The sequence below is a fragment of the Nyctereutes procyonoides genome, unplaced genomic scaffold (genome assembly GCF_905146905.1).
Source record: "Nyctereutes procyonoides isolate TBG_1078 unplaced genomic scaffold, NYPRO_anot_genome, whole genome shotgun sequence".
NCBI lineage: Eukaryota > Metazoa > Chordata > Mammalia > Carnivora > Canidae > Nyctereutes > Nyctereutes procyonoides.
This window is the reverse complement of record NW_026575136.1, coordinates 23,093,782-23,106,387: the sequence shown is the minus strand read 5'-3', so window position 1 is coordinate 23,106,387 and position 12,606 is coordinate 23,093,782. Positions and strand designations below refer to the sequence as shown.

At 48.9% G+C, this 12,606-nt stretch overlaps 1 protein-coding gene across 1 annotated transcript in view; it reads right to left on the bottom strand.

Annotated features, from left to right (window-relative positions):
- The window catches only part of LOC129495389 (O-acyltransferase like protein-like), a 34,672-nt gene extending 23,374 nt beyond the window's left edge, over nt 1-11,298 (bottom strand). The window contains exons 1-3 of the mRNA XM_055302840.1: nt 11,172-11,298; nt 10,104-10,206; nt 3,393-3,494 (exon numbers count right to left, since the gene is read on the bottom strand). Coding sequence (XP_055158815.1) covers nt 3,393-3,494; nt 10,104-10,206; nt 11,172-11,298 — 332 coding nt within the window. The remainder of the gene's footprint in view (nt 1-3,392; nt 3,495-10,103; nt 10,207-11,171) is intronic.
- Between the last annotated feature and the right edge of the window lie 1,308 nt (nt 11,299-12,606).

Sequence of the window (12,606 nt, the reverse complement as noted above, 5' to 3'; positions counted from 1 at the left end):
AGAAATTTTTTACTTATATTAAAAAAAAGAACCTCCTGACTTTTATTTATTTTATTTTATTTTATTTTATTATTTTATTTTATTTTATTTTATTTTATTTTATTTTATTTTATTTTATTTTATTTTATTTTATTTTATTTTTTACCTCCTGACTTTTAAAATGTGGCTCCTGGTTGGAATAATCACACAGTTTTAAGGGTCAGGAACATCTACTCCCCTCATTTCCAGTTACATAATCTTTGTTCTCATTTGCCCCTGGAAGCTGGGTTTTTGCATTTTCTTATAGCTGCAAAAGTTCCCAGCTGCCTCCCCTCCCTGCCTCTGTCCTCTCACTGTCTATTCTCAGAGTGATTCTTGGAAAATGTAAATCTGACCGTGCCACTCCCCTTCTGGAACCCTCCAAAGCCATCTTGTCTCCAAATAAAATAGAAAGTCCTTAAGGCAGCTAAGAGGTCCGGAACGACCCAACCCGGGCCCTGGAGCCCATGCCCCACCTTCCTGACCCCACTTCCTTCTGTTCCCCAAGTGCTGCTCACTCCACTCTGGTGGGCTCTCTGGGGTTGTTGTTGTTGTTTTTTTTTTTAAGATTATGTATTTATTTATGCATGAGAGACACAGAGAGAGAGGCAGAGAGAGAAGCAGGCTCCCTGCAGGGAGCCCAACAGGGGACTAGATCCCGGGACTCCAGGATCACGCCCTGGGTTGAAGGCAGACGCTCAACTGCTGAGCCACCCAGGCGTCACCTCTCAAAGACACCAACCGTGTTCCCTTCTCTGCACCCACTCCTCATATAGGCCCTTCTTCCATCACAGCCTTCTCTTTGCATAGAACCTTCTTTTATTTCCTTTGACAAATGTCACCTTCCCTGACTACCCTTCCAGAGGAAGACTGCATCGTGCCTCCCTCTCCACATTAGCACTTTGTGACACTTCTCATCACTGACCTGTAATAAATGTATTTGCACGTTGCAACTTAATGTTGCCTGTTTATTTGTTGACTGCCTGTCTCTATTCTCTAGAACATAACCCTCAGGCCAGAAGGCACCGGCATGGTCATCGAGTGCTGAGTCCCCAGGGCTTACAACAGCGCCTGGCACACGGGGGGTCCTCAAATACAGAGGAGAGAGTGAACAAATGATCTTACTTCCAGGTAAGTAGGCAAGCAATCCATCGTAAGTGAATAATAACAAGAATGAGAATATCAAACAGGCTAGGAGCGTGGCTGCTTTCTCACTGGGTTTACCTCACAGAGTGAGTTCAAACTCAGTTGGTGATGCTTCTTCTAATTTTTATTTTCTTTTCTTTTTTTGGTTTTTAAAGATTTTACTTATTTATTCACGAGAGACACAGAGAGAGGCAGAGACACAGGCAGAGGGAGAAACAGGGCCCATGCAGGGAGCCCGATTAGGACCTATCCCGGGACTCCAGGATCACACCCTGAGCCAAAGGCAGACACTCAACCACTGAGACACCCAGGCATCCCTACTTCCTCTAATTTTTCAACAAAATTTTGTCCTAGGTTGGACTCTTTCTTCCTGGCTCCCATCTGCCACCTTCCCAGAGCTCCCTATCTCAAGAGCATTACCACCATCCACCATGTTGTTCAGGCTAGAAAATCTGAGTGTTCCTGACTTGCCCTCTCTCCATTCCCAATGCCAACACCAGTCCAGATCTGCTGTCCTGTCCAGATATGGCAACAATTTAATCATGGGATCCTCACAGGCATCTTGCCCCATGAGGCCTCACACACACACACACACACACACACACTCTCTCTCTCTCTCTCTCTCTCTCTCTCTCTCTCTCTCCCCCGCTACTGCTGTATCTGCCGGCTAAAACACATCCCACTCTTCAGTCCCCCGCTCTAGGACTTTCCTTCTGAAGCAGGGTTCCCAGCCAGAACCCAGTGTGCCATTGGATCCCACGCCCCACCCCACCCATCAACATCCCCCACTAAGAAACTCCAGTCTGAATGCCAGTCCCTCTACAGAAGACCCCAGGGTAGAATAAGCTAAACCCAGTGCCAAGGACCCAAAAGATATTGAAAGACTAAGCACTCTGCCAAGTGTCCAGGTCAAGGGGCTGGATTTAGTAGCATTTGGAAGAAACCACAAAGGTCATAGTGAAAAGAAATCAGTAGAGGTCTATTCTTAGCTCAGACTCATTCTTACCCCATTTACCAGAAAAGTTACAAGGTGCAAGTAGCAACCACAGTAATGATGGCAGCTTGTACTTATGGAAGGCTTACTGGGTGTCACACATTTTTTCTAAGTTCTTAGCACACGTTCTCTCATTTAATCCTCACAAGAGTCCAATGGCATGAGTGCCATTATTCTTCTCATTTTTTGAGATGAGAAAACTCCAACACAGAAAGGTGGAGCCACTTTCTCAAGGTCACACAGCTGGTGGGGGATTGAGCAGAGTCAGATCTTACCTACTGCATTTTACTAGGTCAGAAGACTGTCCCCCCTTCCTGTTTCGTGACAATGAAGCGTAGCAGGAGAGGCATAGACCATCAGTAGCAAGAGCTGGCTCCAGCTCAGCCAGCAACATCCCACGACTTAGAGAAAATACAAAAGGGTTGAGTTGACGTCTCCTCTTCTCCCTACGCTCCGTGGGTCTGATTGCATCACTACCTGTCTGCCACCCCACGGACTCCATACTCCGTCCTGATACTGTATCCCCTCCCACCCCAACCACCCACACATTGGTGAAGAGGACCATGTCCTCCCTGCCTCCCTCTGAGCAGAAGGACCACCGTCTCAAGCTTCACCTGCCCCTCTCCTTGTTCGATCTTATTTTATTTTTTATCATTACCATTAGTACTCTGACTTACAGGACCCATTACTACCAATTTAGAGGAGCCATGCACATTCCCCTGTTGAATACACATTCCAGGGAAAACTGACAGTACATTTATTGAAATCTGCTGCCCATCAGCTGAGGAAGAAGGCTGTTTTAATATAGATCAAATTCTCTTAGGATAAATACCAGGAAAATTGGAATCTTCCACTGACAAAAGCCATTAAGCCAGCAAAAATCAATTTTATGAAGAAAACTATGTCTCTCGGTTTCTCTTTGAAAATTATTTCAAAAGAGGGCTGAAGACCAAAAAGTAATAAATTGTTACACAGTAATAATTAATTAAGAAATTATACAGGGTGCCTGGGTGGCTCAGTCAGTTGAGCATCTGCCTTCGGCTCAGGTCATGACCCCAGGGTCGTGGGATCGGGTCCTGCATCGGGGTCCCTGCTCTTCGGGGGCCTACTTCTCCCTCTCCCTCTGCCTGCAGCTCCCCCTGCTTATGCTCTCTCTTTCTTTCTCTCTCAAATAAATAAATAATAAATAAATAAATAGTCTTTTTTAAAAAAGAGATTATACAAAGAGACCTACCTTGTAAGGCGGCTGAGGACATATCTGAATATGACGCTGAGGGTTCTTCCTTGGTCTGAATCCTGGTGTATCTTTAAAAATGACCTTGCACTTAACCAGCCACTGAGAGAGAGAGAGAAGACCAATCACAGGAGGAACTTACCAGTGATGCAGTTCACTGGATGGTTAACTTGGCTCTCTATCACGTTACAGTAAGTTATGCTGTAGTAACAAGATACCTCCAATACTAAAACCATAGGTTTTTATCATGCTTAGGCCGCATGCCCATGGCCAGTTACCTTGAGGTCAGCATCTTCCTCACCGGGAGACCCAGGCTGGGGGAGCAGTCACTATCCAAAAGGTCACCAGCAACCAGGGCAGAGAACAAGAACATGTGGGAGGGCTTCAAACCAGCAATGGAAGGTTCTAGCCCAGGGACACCTGGGTGGCTCAGCTCTTGAGCATCTGCCTTTAGCTCAAGTCATGATCCTATGGTCCTGGGATCAAGTCCCATGTCAGGCACCCTACATGGAGCTTGCTTCTCCTTCTGCCTATGTCTCTGCTTCTCTGTGTGCCTCTCATGAATAAATAAATAAATAAATCTTTAAAAAAATAAAAATAAAAAAATAAATGTTCTAGCCCAGAAGTGACATGTTTAAAGCTCTTTAGCATACTGGCAACACCAGGTATCCATCATCGGCCAGACCTCATTCCCACCCAACTGCAGTGGGGCCGGAAGTAGTAGACTGTTATCAAGGGACTGGAAGAAAGAGAACCAGAAATATTTGGTGAACCACTCTAAGAGCTACCACATTAGCCTTTTGAAGTAATAACATCCAAAGCCCTCTACTTCTATAGGGCCACACTGTTTTCTTTTTTTTTTAAGATTTTATTTATTTATTCATGAGAGACACAGAGAGAGACAGAGACACAGGCAGAGGGAGAAGCAGGCTCCCCACAGGGAGCCCAATTCTGGACTCCATCCCAGGACCCCGGGATCACACCCTGAGCCGAAGGCGGACACTCACCTGCTGAGCCTCCCAGGCGTCCCAGTACCACATCATTTTCAAAGTACTTTCACTAATGGTGTTGCTTTTGCTTCTAGGGCAATACCAAACTACTTGACAATAAATGTTTGTTGAGTGAGTGATTGGTAAAAGGGAAGATATTACCATCCCTGCTTACCTTGTAGGGCAATAGAGGCTCAAAGACTCAGTGAGGTTGCCCAAGATTCTCAACCAACACATCCTGATGACAAATGTGTTCCCCAGCATGTTCAACTAAAGAAACAGGCTATGTCTCTTGAGTGCCAACTTGATGACAAGCAAGTTTGTGAGTGAGTTTCCTGACCTTTCGACATTCATGCCAATGATCCTTGTGGGTGTTTCCCTAAGGAACGAATGCATTTCCTATTGCAAAAGAAGGCTGTGTGTGTGTGTTGGAAGGGATCGGGGAGGGTGAGAGAATGTTTTTGTTCTCTGCCAGCACGATTTTCTTTTGAAACGCAGCAAGTTGGGTTCACTATAATAGGACACAATTGATAGAGACATGTTGAAGGGAGCACTGGGATGTGGAAGTAGGACAGCCAATTCCAATTCCGGCCTCCTCTTCATTTCAGAAAAGAATGAATCGGGGTCCCTCTCTGCGGGCCTGCACCATCCAGCCATTCAGTTCATCCAGAGGACAATGAGAAAGGCTGGTAGGAAACAGGCTGTGAGCAGAAGTCGCTATAGGATGCCGGGAAGACCCAGAGACCTGACCCCACTGGGGAAGAGTACAATCCCGCAGTAGAGATGCGCGAAGTCAGAGGGCTAGAAAGGGACCCCCCCAACTGTCACCAGGGAGAGTCAGAAGTCTTTAGTTGTACTATGTAAACATATGAGTGACATGGTGGGTAAGACACACTTCGGACACAAAACAGACATTATGCTTCCATTCTGACTCTCACTTTCCTAGCTGGGGGGACTGGGGCAAGTTATTTCATCTCTGCACATCAACTTTCCCAGCTGTAAAAACGGGCATGATATTCATTCCAACCTCCTAGGTTTAGTAAATGTAATTAAAAAAAAATCGTAGGCTCTTAGCGTGATGGCAATACAAGGAATCACTCAGTAATATGTCCATTGTCCAAATGAAAATTTTATTTAAGAGAATATGTGCACTTTCTTTTTTACTTTCTATTTGTTAAAGTTTATTTATTTAAGTCATCTCTACCCGCCACCCCCCCCCCCCAATGTGGGGCTTGAACTCACGACCCTGAGATCAAGAATCACCTGCTCTTCCGATTGAGCCACACTGGCACCTCCAATGTGCACTTTCTAAGTAAAAAAAAAAAAAAAAAAAAAAAAGAATACTGGAGGGGGAAAAAAATAGTTCCTGAGCCAGGCGATGAGAAAGAGAAGAGGGAAAAGAGATGGATGCCTTGATCTCTTAGGCTGGGTCAGGAGCTGCTGGTTTCCACTCTGCCTTCCTCAGCTCCTCCCACCGTGGTTCGCAGACTTTAGCAGATGGCAGCAGCCAGAAGCACCCCAAGGGCTTCTTACAGCCCAGACTGTATGATTCAGTGGGTCTGGGACGGGGCCCGAGAATCTGCATTTCTAACAGCCTTCCAGACGATGCTGGAACAACTGCATTGGGGCTATATTCTGAGAACCGATAAAAGGCCCGGCACTTCCCAGGCCCCAGAGCGACCCAGGAGTCAGATAAGTAGTCTTTACAATAAAGGGGCGCATATTTGTCATTTTCTTGAACATCTGAAATTTCAGGGCCCTGGCCTGTGTTTTGGGATTCTCAGGGCTGACCCAATGGCGTCCCTGTCGTCTCAGAGATTCACACCGATAGTCCAGGCACGACCAGTGGCTTCTCAGGCCTTCATTCTTCCCTCCTGGTGGCAGTCCTCCAGCTTGAGTTTTGGCTTTGCTTCCAGCCATCCCGATCCGTCCTTGCCAGCCTCCCTCCCACGGCTTGGAGCTGTGCCACTCAGTCCCATCCAGCATTTGGTGTCTTGTTTTGCCTTGTTCTTACAGTCCTCTTGCAGGGAACAGAGGTCCAGACTTTGAAAGCTGTCTCCGGGGCAGACTTCCCACCCACCAGGTCCCTGCAGTTGGGCTTTGCCTGCCCGGTTAGACTCAGCTGTGCCCCCTTGGAAAGTCTGGTGCCTAGTGGTTCCCATATCACTGCAGACAGTGGCCTCTGACCCTTGCCTGTGTGGACCATTCTACTGTCACCCTGGCCACCTCCTAGCATGAGCTGCTGCCCTGGTGGCCTGGTCTCAGCTCGTTCTGTACCCTACTTTTTCTCCATTAACCCCAAGAAACTATCACACCAGAATCTAGGGCTAAAATAATTAAGAAATAATTTCCAAAACAAAAAAGGAAAGAAAGAAAATAATTTTAACAGCTACTTATTGAGCAATACACTTGACACTGATTTAAGGCACCAATGTCAGCAGGACACAAAGCAGAAAAAGTCCTACCTTATGTTCCAGTGGGGAGACACAGATGATTAATATGAAGTAATAAGTAAGTGGCATCCCTGAGCATGTATGATAAAGAGAAAAAATAAATCAGGCAAAATGAAGCTAAGAGTGCTGGTGGGTCCGTTTCCGACAAGGAGAACAATCAAGGAGTCGTTGGGAAGGGAACGTTTGGGTGAACATCTGGAGGAGGACGGGGAGCAAGTCACCCAGTAGGTAAGTGCTGCAGAAACTGGTGGTCAGTAGGCCCCCTCCTGACGCTCCGCCCTGTTTGTGGGCTAGCTCCCTCCTAGTCTGGTGGCTCGTACACTTTGGAATTTCATAGACCTTTTTTTTTTTCAAGATTTTATTTATTTATTCATGAGACACACACACAGAGGTAAAGACACAGGCAGAGGGAGAAGCAGGCTCCATGCAGGGAGCCCGACATGGGACTTGATCCTGGGACTCCAGGATCACGCCCTGGCCAAAGGCAGAGACTCAACCGCTGAGCCACTCAGGCGTCCCAAGAATATCATAGACTTTAAAATTAAAAAAATAAAATTTTAATAAAAAAAAAAAGCCAACTACGAGGCCCTTATCAGAAGCTGGCTGCGGGCCCTCTGGCCAGCAGCACTGTGCAGCTGCGCGGCGCTTCCCTTGGGTCCTTCCCAGCATGTGATGCAGGTATGTGGTGGGGTCCCCTGTCTTTCCTGGGACCCTCCCCACACACGGCACGGCACCCCCGCCACGGTCAGCACCTCCACGCCACGCCGTCCTTGCTGCACCTGCCAGGCGGCCACCCCCGGGCCCCAGACGGGGACCCCAGTAGCCTCCACCCCAGAGCCATACACAGAGGTCGCCTCTGTGCACAGTCAATGCCCGTCCCGCGGGCCTGTTGATGACGCCCATCCTTCGTGAACCACTTTCCTGTCTTGGCTCCCTGGTGCCTGCAGCGTCGCACTTGTCCTCACATTTCACCGGTCACTCCTTCTCAGACTCCCTAGGGAGCCTACAGGCCGGGCGGCCGAGGCCTTGGCACCCAGGCCTGACCTGCCGTTCTGCTCTCCATCCGGCACAATCTGCCCAGCTCTGTGGCCTCCACGCTGCCCGTAACTCAAGGGCTCCAAGGTCGCCCTCTCCGGCCTCGACATTCCCACTGAGCTCCAGGTTGCAGAGCCCTGCCGACACCTCGACGTGGGCGTCTACGGGCTCCCTTTATCTTCACTTGGTCGGGCCGTTCGATTCCAGCAGAAAGCCTGAGTCTCCCTCCAAACCCGGCTTCTCCTCCAGGCTCTCCACTCAGTGAGTGTCACCTCCGTGACCTCGGTCACCCAGCCACACCAGAAATCCCTCTCCGGTCCCCTCTAGACAGAGGACATCGGACACATCTCGTCCGATGAGCAACAGGCCTGCTTCTGCCTCTAAAGCCTATCTTGACCCTGACCTTCTCCCTCTGTCCCTCACCCCTCCTCCGTCCCCTCATTGTTTCTCATCCAAAGCACAGCCAAGGTCACCAGACTGACCTCCCTACTTCCATCCTGGCCTTTATCCTTAGGCCTGTTACTAACACAGGAGCCAGAGTGATCGCTTTTCAAATGTCAGATGATACGGCTTTTCAAAGGAGACTGTCCAACTACTTCTTGTCCCACCAAGCCGAAGCCCAAACTCCTGAGTCTCGCTACGTGGTCCCCTGGGGTCTGGCCCTGCCTGGCTCGCTCTTCCCTCTCTCCCCACCTTCGCTATGCTTCAGCCTTCTTTCTGCTCCTTTAACAAGACACACACGTTCTCTCTCTCTCTCCCTCCTTAGCCCTTCTGCACTAGTGGCTCCCTTTGCCTGAAACCTTCTCATCCTGGATTTTCCCGTGGCCAGCTCCCCTTGCCACTTAGACCCAGTAGCCCCTTCTCCGATGAGTCGAAATAGTTACCCACTTGCTCTCTACAACCACTGTTCTATTCTTTCCTAGTATTTATTACTAAAACATTTTTTCTTGTTTATTTGCTTGCTTATTGCTGGACACACACACACACACACACACACACATTACTGGAAACCCCATAAGAAGTGCCTGTTTGTTTTATCCTTGGTTGTCTCCCTCAGCGACTAGAACGATGCCCCGCAAACAGGGACTCAGTAGATCATGGTTGGATGGATGAATGCTTAGCATTTGATAAAAACAGCTGCCACCTACTATCACTATCTCCCTGTGAAGGAAGAGGCATTGATCCCCAAAGAGATCAAGGCAGGTCAGCATGGGGACTAAGAATATAGACTCTAGAGTCAGATTGCCTGGGTTTGGATAGCGGGTCCACACCAGGAACATCTCCCTCAGTCTCAGAGGTCTTACCTTGGAGGTAGAGATTTTGTAGTCTATCCATACAATGGAATATTATTTGGTCATGAAAAGGAATGAAGTGTTGATACATGCTACGATGCACCTGAGTGTCTGGAACATCATGCTAAATAAAGGAAGCCAGGCACAGAAAGGCCAAGCATTATGTGGCCCATTGGTACAAAATATCTAGAAGAGGTAAATGCACGGATTCAGAGAGCAGATTTCTAGGAACTGGGGTGGGGAATGGGTTAGGAAATAACTGCTGAGTGGGTATGAGGTTTCCTTTGGGGATGTTGAAAGTGTGTTGGAACTAGTTAGAAGGGGTGGTTGTGCAATCCTGGAAATGTGCTAGATGCCACTGAATTGTTCACTTGAGGCGCTTAATTTTATCATGTGAATTTCACCTTAGCAACAAAAAGAGAAGAAAATGGGGATTTTAACAGTGGTCCCCACTGTATGGGGACATCGTTAGGATTAAGCAAGGTAATGCGGCAGCCCTCAACATGGTGCCTGACATTTATCACACAATTAAGAAGATGTACCTCCTAGTAGTTAAATTAAATAAAGATAGCTTCATGAAATGTCACATCATATTTGTTCACACTTCACTCTAGTGAGAACTGTCAACTTTATCACGGATTTTCATCAGTCCATGGGCCAGAATTTGAGAACCACTGAAATAATCAATTTTGATTCAAATAAAACCACCTTTTGGAAAAAAAATTCAGAGAACCATTCTAACTCATTTAATAAACTGAAGATACAAAAGAGAGGAGCTTATGACAGCAGTACTATCCACAGTTGGACAGAAGCAAAGGCCAGGTGAGGAAATAAATAGGAGTCATTCGGTTTTTCTCACTAAAGTGATAATGGCGTCCCAGGCATGCACCCGTCCCCCGACAAACAGAGACACGTACAGTAGCAGAGAAAACACCCTATTACCTGATCAGGAAAAATGTGTCAACCCCAAGATAGAACGGGCCACTCCGAGAATAAAGGTACAGTGGGTTTTTAAGCACTCTGGTCTTCCACTCGAGCACATTATCTGCAACAAACATAAAAACAGTGTCTTGGTTTCACGGAAGAAAGTCATGTGATTTATGTCTTCAAAAAACCAAGAGGAATGCCTTCAGCTTTCACAGCATCAAGGGGATTTTGGGCAACCCCACAACTTAAGAGGAGAAGGTAGGAGCGCCTGGGTGGCCAGTTGGTTAGACAGTTGCCTTTGGCTTGGGTCGTGATCCCGGGGTCCTGGGATCAAGGCCCGAGTCGGGCTCCCTGCTCAGTGGGGAGTCACCTGCTTCTCCCTCTCCCTCTGCCTACAGCATCCCCCACTAGTGCTCCCTCTTGTCAAATAAGTAAATAAAATCTTATAAAAAAAAAAAGAGGAGAAGGTAGATTGGCATTGGAGGTGGTGATGAGCACCGTGGAACCGTGACCAAGGCTTTGAGCTGCTTCCTGCTCTCACGGTGCCCACGGCCACTCGGGGGCCCCAGCTGCATTGCCTGCCCACGGACTGGGTGCCGATCCCCCAGGGGGTCCTTCAAGCCCCCCCAGGCTGGCCTTCCCCTCAACGCTGACCACGCTTACGCAGGGTTGCTGCTGCTGGCGGCCTTCCACCAGGGAGGCAACCGGCGGAGGGCCGAGAAACGCTCGTGTAACACCAGCGCACAATCCTTATTTATGCCTGTTTTTCCAGGAGAAGGAAGCGTTCGTTTCTGGCCTCGTTAATCATCACTAGAAGGAACCCAGCTCTCTGGACAACGAACGTACAATCCTCAGGCATCACTGCTCACCTGGTAATCAGGTGCCTGGTTCACACTCGGGAGGAGGTAATGCAACCACAGGCACCGGCCTGTTGGCCTGGAAAACTCACTCGTGGGCGGTCCCGGCTCTGTCTCTAAAACCGAGGAAGGCTGCAGCCTCACGTCTGGAGGCCCAGCGTGCTCCCCTCACTTGAAAGCATCTCTCTTCCTCGACTGCTCACAAAGACCCATCAGTCCTCCTCACCCAAAGACAGCCACGCAGTCATCTGACTGGTGTGCCCCGACAAGATCCAGAGGAGGCTCAGAACTCGGATGCCATTCAGCGCAGAGCACGTGCTTCTTGGCGTCCTTGTGGTCCAGATGGCCAGCATGTTCTTCTGCCAAGAAAAGCATGTCAGCGCACGCCCCGTGGCTCCTAAAAACCCTGGACAAGAGCACAGGTATTACAGGCCACGCTGAGAGCCAGACCAGCCCACACGCTGGCCCGCAAACAGGAGTCAAAACACACACACCAGTGATCCTGGCTGTCACGCGGACACTCCTTTGCTGTGGCCCTGGACTGCTCCACCCCGTGCTTCACGGCCCCCTCTTGATCTATCTGTGCACCTTTGGGTGTGGTCTCCCTCCTTTTCCCTAACGTGCCCGATTTGACGTTGGTGTCCACACTGCCACGCACAGAATATGCTAACCGAGCTCAGGCCCCCGGGATGCCAACACCTGACCCCAGTCCTGTTGGACAAAAGTGGGGGGTTGGAGGAGGGTGGGGAAGAGAACTTAGGCATCCTTCAGAAACCACATGCTCCATAAAGCCAGCATTTCACTTGACAATGGCATTTCTTCCGTCCTCCCAAGAACGAACTACTTGCAAACAGCATCCCTACCTGTCAAGTACAGGTGTGAGAACAGGGGCAGGTGGTACAGCAGCTAAGGATGCTGGCTTTATAGTTGGCTGCTCGTGGCTCTGACTCTGGCTGTCCTTTGTTGGATGCTCCGTAACCTCTGGCAAGTGAATTAAATTCTCCAGCCTATGTTTCCACATCTACAAAACGGGAATCGACGTAGATCTTGCAACCGTAGGAATATCGTGAAGAACAAACGAGATGCTAGCACACCTGCTCGACTCACTACATTAAGCCCTGCTGCTCTAATCCCTTCTCCTAACTCATGTCTTCTCATTTAAAAAAAATTAATTGGATGCATTTAGATTAATTCCAAATAGCTGGAATCGCGAGCCGGCACCTCCGAAGGAAGGCTTGAGCGAGCTGCTCCACGAGACTCCTATTTTCCTCTTGGATGTAGCTTTGGTGCTTAAACATTGCAGGTGCAAGGGTGTAGGATTGAGACTTCTTTACAAATGAGATCTGGCTTGTCACGGGGCGCCAATTTCTTAAATGGGAGGATGAAATTGCCCATTTCTGCACATTTCTGAGGTTCCAGCTGTCCATAGGAGTCTCTCCACTGGGGTCACTCCCACCGTGGGCCTGCCCGGAGGCTCGGAGCTTGCTCCGTCGGCTGGAGGCATTTGCGCTCACCGGCACCTGGCCCAGCCCTGAGAAGCCACCTGCCACAGCGGAGAGATGTGGTCGGGCTCTCTCTGCCCGGCCCCAGCTCACTCTTCACCTCTCAGGACCCCTTCCCTCACTTTTAAGCCGAGCACGCTTTTTGGCGGTGCTGCTGTG